Source organism: Siniperca chuatsi, linkage group LG19, assembly GCF_020085105.1.
Source record: "Siniperca chuatsi isolate FFG_IHB_CAS linkage group LG19, ASM2008510v1, whole genome shotgun sequence".
Lineage (NCBI taxonomy): Eukaryota > Metazoa > Chordata > Actinopteri > Centrarchiformes > Sinipercidae > Siniperca > Siniperca chuatsi.
Genome location: NC_058060.1, coordinates 26060811 through 26078949, shown reverse-complemented (window position 1 = coordinate 26078949; position 18139 = coordinate 26060811). Strand labels below are relative to the sequence as shown.

The window sequence follows — 18139 nt, the reverse complement described above, 5'->3', positions numbered from 1 at the left end:
TACTCTAACAACTGACTGGCCATTTGAAAAGAAAAACATTTCTGAAAAATATTTATATTTCTTCAGATTTGTGATCAGGCAAATCCCAAAAATGTATGAACCAAAAATTTGAATTGGATATGCATACACACACACACACACACACACACACACACACACACACACACACACACACACACACACAAAAATAAACTAGATAAACTACAGTCAGTGAACTGACCTCAGAGTCTCCAGTCTACAGTTTGGACTCTCCAGTCCAGCAGACAGCAGCTTCACTCCTGAATCCTGCAGGATGTTGTGACTCAGGTCCAGCTCTCTCAGATGGGAGGGGTTGGACTTCAGAGCTGAGGCCACAACTTCACAGTGAGTCTCTAAAAGTCCACAGTCAGAAAGTCTGTCATGACACATAAATGACAAAATATGTTATTATGAAAGAGGACACTTTATATTTACTTCATGCATTTGTTGACTAAACAGTTTTGATGAACATTTGCTCTTCACATCAGTGGTTCAGCTAATCTTATCTCACTGTGTTTGACATGAAACAATAATTCTCATCACTCTCTCTCATACCTGCAGACTTTTAATCTTTGTTTTGCTTTAATCTTGCAGATGAAGGAGAGAAAATGTAATTACATTTAGGCTTCCATAATGTCCTCAGTCTGTATGTGATTTGATCCCATGTCTGTCTCCACAAAAAGTTAACATGAGGCCGTCTGGATTACAGAATGATTTTTACAACTCAGTGAACAGTTACAGTTGGAAAGATGATCTCTCTTTGCTAGCTACCTGTTGCTGTCAGGTTCACGTCCATGAGTGGGAAAATTCTGTGACTGCTGCCAAAATGTACAGATGTGAAACAAATTGCTTACAATTACAATTCAATATTTTAATGACTGCATGATGTTTTGTCATCAAATTTCTTTTCTGAGCATCAGAAAGATGTCATCAGTGTATCAGCATTAAAAACATAACATTGACCTTTGGTGTGTAAGATCTGTTAAAAAGTCTGAATTCTACCATTATGCTCTTATTTATTCATCAGACCTGTTATTGTTGGAAGTTGTGTATTTCCTGCTACTAATCTTCTCTACACTGACAAGAGAGTGAAAACACCTGAGAGTTTCTTTCTAATTTAACAGATTATATGGAAAGACTTTAAAGCAAGACTGTGTAATTAACATATATATGTGTGTATATATATTAATAACATATATACACACACACATATACACACACACACACACAGATATATATATATATAAATCTTCATCCTTCACCCGCCGCAGGTGGTCTCGTCCTTCGAGCTTGGGTCCTCTACCAGAGGCCTGGGAGCTTGAGGGTTCTGCGCAGTATCTTTGCTGTTCCTAGTACTACACTTTTCTGGGCCGAGATGTCTGGTGTTCTTCCAGGGATCTGCTGTAGCCACTCCTCCAGTTTGGGGGTCACTGCCCCGAGTGCTCCGATGACCACGGGCACTACTGTCGCCTTCACCTTCCAGGCCTTCTCCAGCTCTTCTCTGAGCCCTTGGTACTTCTCTAGTATGTTCCTTTTTCCTGATGTTGCCATCACTTGGTATTGCCACGTCAACCACAACAGCTTTCCTCTGCTGTTTGTCCACCACCACGATGTCTGGTTGGTTCGCCATTACCATTCTGTCAGTCTGTATCTGGAAGTCCCACAGGATCTTGGCTCGGTCATTCTCTACCACCTTTGGAGGTGTTTCCCACTTTGACCTCAGGGTTTCCAGTCCATACTCCATGCAGATGTTCCTGTACACTATGCCAGCCACTTGGTTATGGCACTCCATGTATGCTTTCCCTGCCAGCATCTTACACCATGCAGTTATGTGCTGGATTGTCTCAGCGGCCTCTTTGCACAGCCTACACCTTGGGTCTTGTCTGGTGTGGTAGATCTGGGCCTCTATTGCTCTGGTGCTCAGGGCCTGCTCCTGTGCAGCCATGATGAGTGCCTCTGTGCTGTCCTTCAATCCAGCCCGCTCTAGCCATTGGTAGGACTTCTTGATATCAGCCACTTCAGTTATGTTCCGGTGGTACATCCCATGTAGGGGTTTGTCCTCCCATGATGGTCCCTCCTCCAGCACCTCTTCCTCTGTTCCCCATTGCCTGAGACATTCACTGAGCATGTCATCTGTTGGGGCCTTATCTTTGATGTACTTGTGGATCTTGGATGTTTCATCCTGGATAGTAGCTTTCACACTCACTAGTCCCCGGCCGCCTTCCTTACGGCTAGCATACAGTCTCAGGGTGCTGGATTGGGGATGGAACCCTCCATGCATGGTGAGGAGCTTTCGCGTCCAAACGTCTGTGGTCTGTATCTCTTCCTCCACCCTTATTATTCCCACAGGGTATCTGATCACTGGCAGGGCGTAGCTGTTTATTGCCTGGGCCTTGTTCTTGCCATTGAGCTGACTTCTTAGGACTTGCCTTACTCGTTGGAGGTATTTGGCCGTTGCTGTTTTCCTTGTTACCTGTTCGAGTTTGCCATTTGCCTGTGGTATTCCAAGGTACTTGTAACCATCCTCAATGTCTGCTATTGTTCCTTCTGGGAGTGAGACCCCTTCTGTGTGGACTACCTTCCCTCTCTTTGTCACCATTCGACTACACTTCTCAAGCCCGAATGACATCCCAATGTCAGAGCTGTATATCCTGGTGGTGTGGATCAGTGAGTCGATGTCCCGCTCGCTCTTAGCGTATAGCTTGATGTTATCCATGTAGAGGAGGTGACTGATGGTGGCCCCATTCCTGAGTCGGTATCCATAGCCAGTCTTGTTGATTATTTGGCTGAGGGGGTTCAGACCTATGCAGAACAGCAGTGGGGACAGAGCATCTCCTTGGTATTTGCCACATTTGATGGACACTTGTGCAAGTGGCTTGCCATTGGCCTCAAGGGTGGTTTTCCACAACCTCATCGAGTTTGCAATGAAGACTCCTATGATAGAGTCCTATGATGTTGTACATCTCCAAGCATGTGTGTGGCATTGAGTCATATGCTTTCTTGTAATCAATCCAGGCAGTGCACAGGTTGGTTTGTCGGGTTCTGCAGTCTTGGGCGACTGTTCTGTCAACCAAGAGTTGGTGTTTGGCTCCTCTGGTTCCTTTGCCAATGCCCTTCTGTGCTTTGCTCGTGTATTGATCCATGTGTCCACTTATCTTAGCCACGATGATGCCTGACAGGAGCTTCCATGTTGTGGAGAGACAGGTTATTGGCCGATAGTTGGATGGGACTGTACCCTTTGAGGATCCTTCAGGATCAGGATTGTACGCCCTTTGGTAAGCCATTCAGGGTGCATCCCATCCAGCAGCTGGTTCATTTGTGCTGCTAGGCGCTCGTGGAGTGCAGTGAGCTTCTTTAGCCAGTAGGTGTGGATCCTGTCAGGGCCCGGTGCTGTCCAGTTCTTCATACCTGAGACTCTTTCGTGGATGTCTGCCGCTGTGATGGTAACTGGATTCTGTTCAGGGAGGTTGCTGTGGTCCTCTCTCAGAGCCACCAGCCACTGTGCATCTCTGTTGTGTGATGCCTCCCTCTCCCATATACTTTTCCAGTACTGTTAAGTTTCCAGCCTTGGTGGGTCTGCTCTGCTGTTATTACCCTGCCATTGAGCGTAAACTTTCGCAGGTTGAGTTGTGAACAGCCGGTTTATTCTTCTGGCTTCATTATCTCTCGTGTACCTCTTTAGGCGGCTGGCCAAGGCTTGGAGCCTTTGTTTGGCAGTTTCGAGTGCTTCAGGTATGGGCATCTGGTTGTACCTCTTGGGTACTTGTTTTTTCATTGCACCTCTCCCGACCTCTGTCAGTTGGCTCACTTTTCTCCGTGCCTCTGGGTTCGATCCTGGCTTCCCCCAGCCCACATATCGAAGTGTCCTTGGGCACTGAACCCCAAATTGCTCCCGAGGGCTGAGCCTTTAGTGTATGAGTGTGTGTGAATGATTAGTTTCTTTCAACTGATGAATTTGTGTGAATGGGGTGAATGTGATATGTAGCTGAAGCGCTTTGAGTAGTCAGAAAGACTAGAAAGGCGCTATATAAGTACAGTCCATTTACTATTTCACCGATCAAATAATATAGAATATGTTCATGTCTTGTTGTGTAGACATAGCGCTGAGAATCTCTGACAAATACCCTCCATTTCCTGTAGCTGCTTCACAATAAAAGCCTCCCGCTGGTTTGCTGGTGGAAAACTTTTATGTTAAGCACTTGAAGCAGTTCAGCATATTTGATGATGTTGATGTACCTGCATGATTCTTGCAATTTTTGGGTTGTATTCACATGGTTGTTATTGTAAGTCGCTTTGGATAAAAGCGTCAGCTAAATAAATGTACTGTAATGAAGCAGGTTACATTTTTAAGCTGTTAAATGTGCTCAGACTGATAAGCTAATTAGGTATCTACTGTAGCCTGCAAACTGATGTTAGCAGTGCACTTTTCCTCAGCGGATGTTTGTTTGGTTGCTTGTTCAACAACTTGATCTACAGGACGCCAGAAGTGTGTTTCTAAGTTGGAGAAGAAGGAGACATTAGTAGGAAAGATAACGTGGGCTGTTGTTCAAAGTCTGTGACTCTTGTTGTGCCTGGCTGTTAGTCAGTGTGACTATCTGTCTGTGACAGAACAGTGAAGTTACTGCTTTACGCAGAGTTGGATAGTTCTCCATCTCCATCTATTCAGATGGAGAACAAGCAGCATTCTGATTGGTTAATGCAAAGACACGGGGCGCTATCATCAGAATCAGCTTTATTGCCAAGAAGGTTTACACATACAAGGAATTTGCTTTGGTACTTTGGTGCAAAAACAATAAATATAGTAGAAATATAAAGAAAGATAAAGCAAGTACTGCAGGTCAAGAATCATAAATATAAAATTGACAATAAGATATTAAAGAATATTTAAAAAATATTTTAAGAAAGTAATAAGAATATCTACAATATGACGGTTATTTAATTGGCAGTTTGTACAAGTTTACAGTACTGTACTATAGGGGATTGCAACCAATCACCTTCTCGGCGGAGCGAATGATACGCTGCAGTCTGCCCTTTTTCCTTGGCAGTGGCAGCAGCGTACCAGACGGTGATGGAGGAGGTGAGGATGGACTCGATGAGGGCGGTGTAGAAGTGCACCATCATTGTCTTTGACAGGTTGAATTTCTTCAGCTGCCACAGGAAGTACATCCTCTGCTGAGCTTTCTTGGTGAGGAGCTGATGTTCAGCTCTCACTTGATGTTCTGGGTGATGATGGTGCTCAGGAAGTGGAAGGACTCCACAGTGTCGACAGGGGAGTCACACAGGGTGATGGGGGTGGGTGGGGCTGGGTTCTTCCTGTAATCCACAACCATCTCCACTGTCTTAAAAGCATTGAGCTCCAGGTTGTTCTGACTGCACCAGGTCACTAGGTGGTCAATCTCCCACCTGTAGGCAGACTTATCCCCATCAGAGATGAGTCCAATGAGGGTGGTGTCATCCGCAAACTTCAGGAGCTTGACGGACTGGTGACTGGAGGTGCAGCTGTTGGTGTAAATGGAGAAGAGCAGAGGGGAAAAAACACAGCCTTGGGGGAACCAGTGCTGATGGTCCAGGAGTCAGAAACATGTTTCCCCAGCCTCACGTTCAGCCTCCTGTCGGACAGGAAGTCTGTGATCCACATGCACACAAACAGGATCCTGGTGTAGGTAACTGAGGAGTCCAGGTGCTGGAGGATGCTGCAGGCCATGTTTACTGCATCGTCTACAGACCTGTTGGCTCTGTAGGCGAACTGCAGAGGGTCCAGGAGTGCGTCTGGGATGGATTTGAGGTGGGACAACACAAGGCGCTCAAAAGACTTCATTACCACAGATGTCAGGGTGACAGGTCTGTAGTCATTAAGTCCTGCGGTCTTTGTTTTACCGCCACCTTGAACCGCCACCTTAACGTGGTGGAGGGGTTTGAGTACCCGAATGACCCTGGGAGCTATGTTGTCTGGGGCTTTATGCCCCTGGTAGGGTCACCATGGCAAACAGGTCCAGGGTGACGGGTCAGACTAAGAGCGGTTCAGAAGCCCCCTATGAATTGTCAACCAAGGCCAGTTACGTCGCCCGGATTGGCGCTACCGGGCCCCACCCTGGAGCCAGGCCTGGGGTGGGTGCTCGACGGCGGCGCCTGGTGGCCTTTCCCCACGGGGCCCGGCCGGGCACAGCCCGAAGGAGCGGCGTGGGGCCGTCCTCCGTGGACCCACCACCCGCAGGAGGATCCGTAAGGGGCGGTGCAGAGAGATCTGGGCGGCAGTCGAAGGCAGGGGCCGGCGACCAGATCTCCGGACACAGAAACTGGCTCTAGGGACATGGAATGTCACTTCGCTGGGGAAGGAGCCTGAGCTTGTGCGGGAGGTTGAGCGTTACCGGCTAGATATAGTCGGCCTCGCCTCCACGCACAGCCTGGGCTCTGGAACCCGTCTCCTCGAGAGGGGCTGGACGCTCCATTTCTCTGGCGTTGCCTGCGGGGAGAGGCGGCGGGCTGGTGTGGGCCTGCTCATAGCCCCACAGCTCAGCCGTCACGTGTTGGAGTTTACCCCGGTGAACGAGAGGGTCGCGTCCCTCCGCCTTCGGGTGGGGGACAGGTCTCTCACTGTTGTGGCGGCCTATGGGCCGAACGGCAGTGCAGAGTACCAGGCCTTCTTGGGGTCCCTGGGAGGGGTACTAGACAGTGCACCGCCCGGGACTCCGTTGTTCTACTGGGGACTTCAACGCCCACGTGGGCAACGACAGTGCCACCTGGAGAGGGATAATCGGAAGGAATGGCCCCTGATCTGAACCCAAGTGGTGTTCAGTTGTTGGACTTCTGTGCTAGTTGCAGTTTGTCCATAACTAACACCATGTTCAAGCACAAGGGTATCCATCAGTGCACGTGGCACCAGGACACCCTAGGCCGGAGGTCGATGATCGACTTTGTTGTCGTATCATCTGACCTCCGCGGCGCTGTCTTGGACACTCGGGTGAAGAGAGGGGCGGAGCTGTCAACCGATCACCACCTGGTGGTGAGTTGGATCCGCTGGCAGGGGAGGAAGCCGGACAGACTTGGCAGGCCCAAGCGTATCGTGAGGGTCTGCTGGGAACGTCTGGCGGAGCCCGCTGTCAGCAGGGTCTACAACTCACACCTCCGGAGAGCTTCTCCCAGATCCCGGGAGGCTGGGGACATTGAGTCCGAGTGGACCATGTTTTCCACCTCCATTGTCGATGCGCGGCTCGTAGCTGTGGTCGCAAGGTTTCTGGTGCCTGTCGCGGCGGCAATCCCGAACCCGGTGGTGGGCGCCGGAAGTAAGGGATGCCGTCAGGCTGAAGAAGGAGTCCTATCGGGCCTTGTTGGCTCGTGGGACTCCCGAGGCAGCTGACAGGTACCGGCAGGCTAAGCGTGCTGCAGCCCGTGCGGTCACAGAGGCAAAAACTCAGGATTGGGAGAGATTCGGAGAGGCCATGGAGGAGGACTATCGGTCGGCCTCAAAGAAATTCTGGCAAACCGTCCGACGGCTCAGGAGGGGGAAGCAGTGCTTCACCAACACCGTGTACGGTGCGGGTGGAGAGCTGTTGACCTCGACTGGGGATGTTGTCGGACGGTGGAAGGAATACTTTGAGGATCTCCTCAATCCCGCTGTCACGTCTTCCGAAGAGGAAGCGGAGGCTGGGGACCCGGAGGCGGACTCATCCATCACCCTGGCCGAAGTCACTGAGGTTGTTGGCAAGCTCCTTGGTGGCAAGGCTTCAGGGGTGGATGAGATCCGTCCTGAGTATCTTAAGTCTCTGGATGTTGTGGGACTGTCTTGGCTGACACGTCTCTGCAACATCGCGTGGCGGTCTGGGACAGTGCCTCTGGACTGGCAGACCGGGGTGGTGGTCCCTCTGTATAAGAAGGGGGACCGGAGGGTGTGTTCCAATCACAGAGGGATCACACTTCTCAGCCTCCCCGGTAAGGTCTACTCCAGGGTACTGGAGAGGAGAATTGGTCCGATAGTCGAACCTCGGATTCAGGAGGAGCAGAGTGGTTTTCGTCCCGGTCGTGGAACACTGGACCAGCTCTATACTCTCCATCGGGTGCTCGAGGGTTCATGGGAGTTTGCCCAACCAGTCCACATGTGCTTTGTGGATCTGGAGAAGGCATTCGACCGTGTGCCCGGGCGCTTTGTGGGGAGTGCTCTGGGAGTATGGGGTCCGGGGCCCTTTGCTAAGGGCTGTCCGGTCCCTGTATAACCGGAGCAGGAGCTGTGTTCGCATTGCCGGCAGTAAGTCAGACCTGTTCCCGGTGCATGTTGGACTCCGCCAGGGCTGCCCTTTGTCACCGGTTCTGTTCATAATTTATATGGACAGAATTTCTAGGCGCAGTCAGGGGCGGAGGGTGTCCGGTTTGGGAACCACAGGATCTCATCTCTGCTGTTTGCAGATGATGTCGTTCTGATGGCTTCTTCAAACCAGGACCTGCAGCATGCACTGGGACGGTTTGCAGCCGAGTGTGAAGCAGCTGGGATGAGAATCAGCTCTTCCAAATCTGAGGCCATGGTTCTTGACCGGAAAAAGGTGGTTTGCTCTCTTCAGGTAGGTGGGGAGTCCTTGCCTCAAGTGGAGGAGTTCAAGTATCTCGGGGTCTTGTTCACGAGTGAGGGACGGATGGAGCGTGAGATTGACAGGCGGATCGGTACAGCGTCTGCAGTGATGCGGGCGCTGTATCGGACCGTTGTGGTGAAGAAGGAGCTGAGTCGAAAGACAAAGCTCTCGATTTACCGGTCAATCTCACGCTCCTGCCCTCACCTATGGTCATGAGCTCTGGGTAGTGACCGAAAGGACAAGATCGCGGATACAAGCGGCCGAAATGGGCTTCCTCCGCCCGAGTGGCTGGGCGCCCCTTAGAGATAGGGTGAGGAGCTCAGTCACACGGGGAGCTCGGAGTAGAGCCGCTGCTCCTCCACGTCGAGAGGAGCCAGCTGAGGTGGCTAGGGCATCTGATCCGGATGCCTCCTGGACGCCTCCTCGGGAGGTGTTCTGGGCATGTCCCACCGGGGCGGCCCCGGGAAGACCCAGGACACGCTGGAGGGACTATGTCTCTCGGCTGGCCTGGGAACGCCTCGGGATCCCCGGAGGAGCTGGAGGAAGTGTCTGGAGCGAAGGAAGTCTGGGAGTCCCTGCTTAGACTGCTGCCCCCGCGACCCGGCCCCGGATAAGCGGAAGAAAATGGATGGATGGATGGATGGATGGATGGTCTTTGTTTTTTTGGGGATGATGGTGGAGGATTTGAAGCAGGCTGGCACATGGCATGTCTCCAGTGAGGTGTTAAAGATGTCTGTGAACACCGGAGACTGCTGATCAGCACAGTGCTTCAGAGTATATGGAGAGACAGAGTCTGGCTCGGCTGCTTTGCGGGGGTTCTGCCTCTTAAACAGTCTGTTGATGTCCCTCTCCAGGATGAAGAAGGTCATTGTTGCAGTAGGGGAGGGGGGAGCCTCTGGGGTGGGCTGTTTTGGACAGGCCCAGGTCCCTGCTGAGGTGGGGGAGGTGGAGCTAGTGGATTGGGTCACGGGGGATGGTATCAGGACTGTCCCATTGTCTCTCTCAAAGTGACAGTAGAAGTCATTCAGTTGGTTGGTCATTAATGGAGTAAAGGGGCTTTGGTTTGTTGGTGATCTGTCTGAGCCCCTCCAGACAGAAGTTTAACTGTGAACCAGGTTTTGTCATTGTTGTAACTCACCCTGGTGCGTGATGGTACACAGCAGTCCTCACAGAAGCTGATGTAGGACGTCACAGCCTCTGTGAACTCATCCAGGCTGTTGGTAGCAGTCCTGAAAACATCCCAGTCAGTGCAGTCCAAGCACGCAAGAAAGTCCTCCATAGCTTCACTGGTCCACTGCTTTGATGTCCTCACAACAGGTTTAGAATCAGAATCAGAAATACTTTATTGATCCCCGAAGGGAAACTCTTTGTTACAGCAAGTCGTCTTTACGTCAGCGCACACAGGAGAAAGTACTAGCAAAAAAATATATAATACAATACACTATAAAAACTATAAAAAACAGGTCAGAAAATAAATTAAGTACCAAGTGGGTATAAGTATAAAATAAAATAAGTGTGAAGTACCAAGTGGGTTTACCGGTTGATGATGATAATACGTTATAAATGCAATGTAATAATATAAGTAATAAGTAGTATTGCAGCAGTAGTAATGGAGGTATGAATAATAAATAGGGAAAAAAAACAACTAAATATTGCACAGGAGTAATACACAGAATATTGCACAGTTATTCACGTATTGCAGAGATGTAATGATCAATGTCCAGTTTAGTGACCTAGGGTCATACAGACTAACACTTAGAGGGAGGAGTTAAAGAGTTTGATGGCCACAGGCAGGAGTGACTTCCTGTGGCGCTCTGTGGTGCATTGTGGGGGGATGAGTCTTCCGCTGAAGGTGCTCCTTTGCTTGACCAGCACGTCATGGAGCGGGTGGGAGACGCTGTCCAAGATGGCATGTAGTTTGGCCAGCATCCTCCTCTCTGACACCACCGCCAGAGAGTCCAGCTCCACCCCCACAATGTCACTGGCCTTACGGATCAGTTTGTTGAGTCTGTTAGCGTCCGCTACCCTCAGCCTGCTGCCCTAGCATGCAACAGCATACAGGATAGCACTGGCCACCACAGACTCATAAAACATCTTCAGCATTGTCCAGCAGATGTTGAAGGACCTCAGCCTCCTCAGGAAATAGAGGCGGCTCTGGCCCTTCCTGTAAACAGCTTGAGTGTTCTTAGCCCAGTCCAGTTTATTGACAGTTTAAGTGTACTCCCAGGTACTTGTAGTTTTCTACAATGTCCACACTGACCCCCTGGATGGAAACTGGGGTCACTGGTGCCTTGGCCCTCCGTAGATCCACAACCAGCTCCTTAGACTTTGTCCCATTGAGCTGCAGATGGTTCTGCTCACACCATGAGACAAACTTCCCCACCACAGTCCTGTACTCAGTCTCATCACCACCGCTGATATATCCCACCACAGCAGAGTAATCAGAAAACTTCTGAAGGTGGCAGGACTCTGTGTGGCGGCTGAAGTCCGTGGTGTAGATGGTGAAGAGGAAGGAAGAGAGGACAGTTCCCTGAGGGGCCCCAGTGTTGCTGACCACGCTGTCCGATACACAGTGCCGCAGGCGCATGTGCTGTGGTCTGCCAGACAGGTAGTCCACAACCCAGGACACGAGGGGGGCCTCCACCTGCATCGCTGCCAGCTTCTCCCCCAGCAGGGCAGGCCGGATGGTGTTGAAAGCACTGGAGAAGTTACAGAGCTTTAATTTCTGCCTGTATGCAAGAATCAGGTGGACCATGACGTGTTCAGAGTGTCCCAGTGCAGCATGGGGGATGGCGTGATTGGCACTGTTGATTGTTGTGTAACAGTGATCCAGAATGTTCTCCTCTCTGGTCGGGCATTTAATAAACTGTCTGTATTTGGGTAGTTGGCTGAGATTTCCTTTGTTAAAGTCACCAAGGACAATAACTAAGGAGTCCGGTTTGCGTCCTTCACGTTGGCCTGCGGTGGAATGTAAACACCGACCAGAATGAATAAACAAACTCACGGGGGGAGTAGAAGGGTTTACAGTTTATGAATAAATATTTCAGATCAGAAGAACAGTACTGTTGAATCACTGTCACGTTGTTATAACAGCCACTGTTGATGTAAACACAGATACCTCCACCTTTTGTTTTGCTGGAAAGTTCTGTGTCGTGATCCGCTCTGAAGAGTCCGGTATCGATCCACGCAGCCACGTCTCCATGAAGCATAAAACGGAAGATGAATAAAAGTCTATGTTTTTTCTCACCAGTAGCTGAAGTTCATCCAGTTTATTGCACAGTGAGCGCATGTTGGAGAGAAAGTCTGCTGAAAGAGCTCCGGGTATCACAGCAGAAAACGGAATTTCCAAACAAAGCAACGCGCACCAAAACACAGAGGCTGCCATCTGCGGCGCCATCTTGCATAAACCATAAACCCAAAATATAATAAATAGAAATGTATTTCTTTTGGGTTCAGATTTTCTCTCGAAGGCGAACACAGGACGAGTGATACAGAGCAGATATGTTTGCTGGAGCTGGATTTAAATGTAATGATGTTTATAAAGATCTTAAATGGCTGCGCTGTATGACACAACAAATGTATTAAAACAACAAGTAGAGTTTTCAGCAGACAGGTGTACAGTCTTACTTTGTACAGTGCTGGTCTGACGGGATGTCTGCAGTCCAGGTCTTGTTCTGGATCTGTCTCCACACTGGGGACAGGAGGAGTCTCCTGATGAAGCAGACTGGTCCCAGTATGAGGTGATGCACCGTCTGCAGAACCAGTGTCCACAGCTGGTAGAGACCGGATCCTTCAGGACGTCCTGACACAAAGCACAGCAGGACGGCTGCTCCTCCATAGAAACAGGACTCCTCTTCCTCTCTCTGTGAAGACATTTCTTTAGAACTAAAATGATTTGGACGACACTGTGTCGAAGCTCAGACGCTCACAGAGAACAGTAAAAGTGTTGTTACTTTTCTGTTTGCATTCAGCTTTCAGTCTGTAATGACAATGATTGTTCCTTTTATCTCAACTCTCCTGCTTTCAGAAACACTAATTAACTGCTTTTCCTATCTGACTGTCTTATTGAACATTTAGTGATCTGCCTGTAGTTTGTTATTAATACAAAGTCAACACTTCCTGCAGCTACTTCACAGTAAAAAGACAGCTGATTATGTCCTTCACTGTTTTACAGTCACTTTGGGCAGCTTAGCTTGAGTTAGTTCGGTTTAAACTGAGGTTAGAAGTGGTCTGAATAATTGTGGAAGACCAGCAGTGTAAGACACGTAGCATGTAACAGTGGTGTCGCAGGTTCAAGTCCAGACGGCTGCCTTGTTTGTATGTCATTATGTTACAGAAATACTATCAGTAGATTGTGGCTATAAAACCCAGACTAAGATCCATCTTAGTGTTAAACAGTATCTGCACTAATAGTTCTGCATCAGGAATATAAATCTTGTAGCAGAACATTTAGTCTTCATCCTCAATGCTTCATCTTCCATCAGCTCAGTTTACAGTAAAAACAGTCTTGAGTCACAAACAAGACTGAGAGAAACACACAGTTTAATAAATCAGCTCCACCTGGTCACTTTTCTTTAACTCTGTGTTTGATTTATTGGGTTACTGTAGCTTTAATATTTATTATTCAGCCAATCACGACTTTGTCTCCACAGATGAATCAAACTTTTGAGTTCATTCTAACATGAATGAACACTTTCAGCTTCAGGTTCCCTCCTTGTTCTCATACCTGGATCACCTAGTCAGTGTTGCTCCGCCCCTCTCCATGTACAGGAAATCAGGTGAGTTTATCTGTGTGTGTGTGGGCAGGTATTACTAATGTTGTGGGGACAGAAATTTGTTTACACAGTAACATTGTGGGGACAAAATGTCCGTCCCTATAATGAAATCATCAAACTTTAAGGGGAAGACTTGGTTTAAGGTTAGGGTAAGTCTCCAGGTAATGAATGTAAGTGAATGTAATGTCCCCGAAAGTGACGGAAACACAACTGTGTGTGTGTGTGTGTGTGTGGTGCTCACACAGATCAGCTGTTTAACATGATGTGTCTCTCTTGGCTTCAACAGGTTGAATTAAAATGAGTTTTGGTCTAAATGTTGGAACTTAAATGATGTTTAAATGATGTAAAGAATCTGTTTTGTTTAAGTTCCAACTAAAGTGCTTTAAACTGAATGAAACCGAACTAAATGTGTTCTTTTACAGACTTATAGGGAACACAAACACAGCTGAGCACCAGCTCCTTCATGCTCCACTGGATCTGGAGACAGTGGGTTAAGGTGAACGACCTTTCATCTCAGCACAGGAGCCCCCCAGGGCTGTGTCCTGCCCCCCAGGGCTGTGTCCTGCCCCCCGACTCTGCTCCCTTTACACAAACAGTCTCACGTCCCGTCACAGTTCAGTTCCCATCCTGAACTGTTCAACTGTTATCTGCAGCTAGCGTTAGTCTGTAGCTCCTTCATAACAATTCACTGTTATTATAAGAGCTTCTGTGGATGAACAGGGAATTGACTGCAGGCAGCTAACAGCTAACAGCTACAATACAAAATAAATAATAATATAACACTGACAGGTATCACTCTGCAGCATAATGAGTTTGTCCTTTTGATACTTCAGCTACATTTCACTGCTAATACTTCTGTACTTTTAATTAAGTAAGATTCTGAATACAGGATTTTCATTACAATGACAAAGACTACAACATCGAACTCACACTCTCTTTGCTTCTTTTGCACGAAACAAGAAAAGTGTAAACATGTTGCTGTGTATGGAAAGAAAATAACAGACTGTAACTCTATCACATGAACATCTTGGTGCATGTTTTACAAATTGAGTGAGGAGATACCCAGCTGCCATCTTTGTTTTGAGGAGGAAAAGACTGGAAACAGAATAAAAATCTTTTTTATCAGGTTTTGTGATAAAGGAAACAACCTTCTGGGCTTTTATCTTTAAATAAAAATGCATTGTTAGCTCAGATCCAAATGTAATGGTGATGCACAACATGAGAGGCACGAAATGGAGCAAAAGTTCATCCTGACCATTATTTTGAAAGCGATGCCCGGAAGTCTTGTCGCGGTGTGTGTAGCTTGACGCTAACAGGTGAGAAGATGTCGGCTTCTGTCAGACTGTTGAAAAGCCGGTTTTCGGTTCTTTCTCCGGTTGGTTTCACTTCACAGCCGCAGAGGAGTCACCCGGTGAGCTGTCCGGTCGGAGGACGGCGGCTGTCACGCGCACAGACAGGTAACAGGTGCTGCGCTGGAGCTAAAGCTAGCTGGCTAATGTTAGCCTCCTCTGCTAATGATAAAAAAAACATCCTGACGTGATAAAATAACTCTGAAAAATGAGTCAAATGTGTGTAAACTGTTTTAAACTTTGTTAAATGTGTGACTGCGGCGACAGGACTCACTTTTCTCACATTTACTGGCTACACGGACTTTAATAAGCTTTGTTGGTCAAAGTCTAATGCAGGTTTGTTAAGCTAGCTGCAGACTGTAAAGTTTCACGGTTCTTCCTCTTATAATCATTTATAAAAATATATATATATATAAACAGCTTCATAACTGTTGATTCAAATGTGAACAACCCAAATAATAGTCATAATTATGCATTAATAAAGAATAAATGATTGTGTCATAATCGGCAACATAACTTCCAATCACACTAACTGTTAACTGAAGAGACAGAAACCTGTTAAATGTTAAGAAAAAGCTGTTAAATGTTTTTAATTCAGTAAAGTCTAATTGAATCTTATCAACGAGACAATTATTTCTAGTGAGAAATAAGAGATGTGCAAATCAAAGTATAATACGCTATAATACAGCTAAGATAAATTGATTACAAAAGTGTATACAAAGTTTAAAAGCTAAAATAAGTGTAAAGTACATTTTTTTAATACAGTGTAATAATATAAGTAATAAATAATGCAATAATGAGTCAAGTTAAGTGTCACGAGTACACTCTGTTTCGTTACGCTTGTATTATCCTGCTGTTACGCAGTGATGGAGAACACAGTAGTATTTCCATTTTAAACTACTTTATACTTCTACACTTCAGAGGGAAATGTAACTTTTCACTGCACTACATTTATTTGACACTTTTTCCATAAAAAACACACGATATGCATATAGTATGACGCAGTACTTTACTACTAATCTACTTTGTAGTACACAGAGTATCTAGAAATGTCTCCACATTGACGAACTACAACATAAAAATGCTCTTACGTGGATTTGTTAGTGACAAAAACAGAATAATATAATATTCTATAATAATATAACTGTGAAAGGAGCCATTCTGCAGAATGAGCACTTTCACTTTTGATTCTCTAAGTACATGTTGCTGATGATTCTGTACTTTTACTTAAGCAACACTTTGGATGCAAAACTTTAACTTGTAATGGAGTATTTTTAGGCTGCGGCTGCTTTTACTCAAGTAAAGGATCTGAGTTCTCTGCTGTTACTCTACATGTATTTATGAAATTCAAATAACACAGCATCCGAGTATTTTATATTCTGTCTGTGCTTCTGCTTTGCATGTTTCAGTTTGTGTCTAATAATGCAGCACAAAGTTATTATTTCCTCCATATTTCTATGAGCACACGAGCCTCTGTGTTTTAAATAGTACCTGACAGTGTAGTATAATGGTGTCCTGTGATGTTTTTTACATATTCTCTTTTTAGTTTTGCTCTGCGTGTTTATCAGTCACGTCAGTAACTTTGTCATTTGAATCCTGTAACATGTGTCCAGGACTGCCGATGAAAACCAGCCTCTTACATAAAATAAATGAATAAAAAGTCTAAATTGAACCCGCTCCTGTTAATAGCAGGTGCTCATTGAGAAGATCAACGTTGACTCGTATCATCTCGCTGTTTTTCTGATTCACCATCGAAGTTTAATGTCAGCAGGAGAAAACGCTGGACCACTGGAGGGCGTCAGAGTGTTAGACGTGACGAGGTAAGAGTGCGTCTGAATGCTGCCGTGATATTCGGGTTTCATGATCAGAGATAAAGCTGTCAGATTTAAATGCAGAGTTCTGGCCGGTCCCTTCGCCTCCATGATCCTGGGAGATCTGGGAGCTGAGGTGATCAAAGTGGAGAGACCAGGTGAGTGGCTTCGCTCCTCTGGCTTCACGCTTCACCTGTGAGTGTGAGTGGAGGATCACGGTGACTGTGCTGTTGAACAGGTGCAGGTGACGACACCAGAGCCTGGGGTCCTCCGTTTGTCGGCACAGAGAGCGCCTATTTCCTCAGCGTCAACCGAAACAAAAAGGTAAGAGTGTGTGTGTGTCGAGTGTGTAGTCAACACACACACACACACACAACACGATGTAAAACATCAGGACATGACGTTTCATTTATAGATTGTGTGTGTGTGTGTTAGCTCCTTAAATCCAGTTTCCCTCCTTCCTTCCTTCCCAGCAGCCAGGTGTCAGTTTGTTTCTCTGAAAGTTTTACCTGCAGAGAGACTGCAGTCTGTGTCAGACTGAACGATAGGACGGAAAGAGAAAACCAATATATGAAAGCAGAGACGTCAGCTCGTATTATCCACCTGCAGCGCTGCGAAGCACAAAAAACAAGCTTTGGCGTCACTTCCGTGCATCGACAAACGTCCTGGTTTGATTTCACTAACTTGTGAATGATGTTTGGCTTCAAATATCAGATGCCTTAAATGTCAGAGCTTCTCACAAGCTGTTGAAGAAAGGAACGTGAATATAAAATATATTAAAAACAGGTGTTGAAACGTGCTCACCTTTACTGTACAGTCCCTCACTGCAGTAACACTGACGAGTAACAAAGGAAGGAAGTCAGTCTAAAAGCTGATGCACGGGATTCATAGATAAGGGGATCAAACATGTAAAAGCTCTTGTGTGATTCTTTAACATCAGTGTCATGTTATTCTCACAGAGTTAATAATGAGCCTCTGATTTCAGAGTATTTCTGTGGACCTGAAACATCCCAGAGGAGCGCACATCATCCAGGAGGTACGACTCCCTCACCTGTCCAGTGCTGTCCCGCAGGGCTGGGTGGCGTTTGACATTTTCAGCACTAATGCAGATACAACGCCTGAGTGTCAGTACTGACACCAGATTCTACCCGTTTTGATACCTGACTTTGAGAAATATCAGCACGTTTTTCTGTGTAAAATGTGTAAACAGAAGCAGCCGAAGAAGAATTCAAATAAAATACGGTCTGAAACTGGACAAATGATGATAGAAATCAGGAACTATCTGATCACAGAAGGACTGATTTTGAATCTGACCAAACATCTGATGTCAACTCGGTACTTTTTCTCGGTGTTACGAACACGTTTCAGTTATTGAGTTATTGTCACGAAGCTACGTGACCATAAACATGTTTTTTGTGTGTTTTACGTCCATTATAATTGTGTGTGTGTGTGTCTCAGCTTGCAGGAGTGTGTGACGTGCTGATAGAAAACTACCTGCCAGGGAAACTTCAGCAGATGGGTTTAGGATACGAGCAGCTGAGCGGAGTGAACCCACAACTCATCTACTGCTCCATATCAGGTACGGAGCGACCGGCCGACGGTAACCAGGGCTGTGTTACTCAGAG

The 18139-nt window shown here is 47.0% G+C and overlaps 1 protein-coding gene and 1 pseudogene across 4 annotated transcripts in view; one reads left to right on the top strand and one right to left on the bottom strand.

Moving 5' to 3' along the window:
• LOC122866459 overlaps positions 1 to 18139 on the bottom strand; it is a 66214-nt pseudogene that overhangs the window by 7036 nt on the left and 41039 nt on the right.
• Positions 13890 to 18139, top strand: part of sugct (succinyl-CoA:glutarate-CoA transferase) — a 120700-nt gene continuing 116450 nt past the window's right edge. Inside the window, exons 1-6 of one of the 4 annotated variants that reach the window (XM_044176215.1) lie at positions 13890 to 14811; positions 16475 to 16523; positions 16599 to 16672; positions 16753 to 16838; positions 17500 to 17550; positions 17973 to 18093. In XM_044176215.1, the coding sequence (XP_044032150.1) occupies positions 14679 to 14811; positions 16475 to 16523; positions 16599 to 16672; positions 16753 to 16838; positions 17500 to 17550; positions 17973 to 18093 (514 nt within the window). In that variant the 5' untranslated portion in view covers positions 13890 to 14678. Of the gene's footprint in view, positions 14812 to 16392; positions 16524 to 16598; positions 16673 to 16752; positions 16839 to 17499; positions 17551 to 17972; positions 18094 to 18139 lie in introns of all 4 variants that reach the window. The other 3 variants (XM_044176214.1, XM_044176217.1, XM_044176218.1) reach the window with 3 other exon arrangements.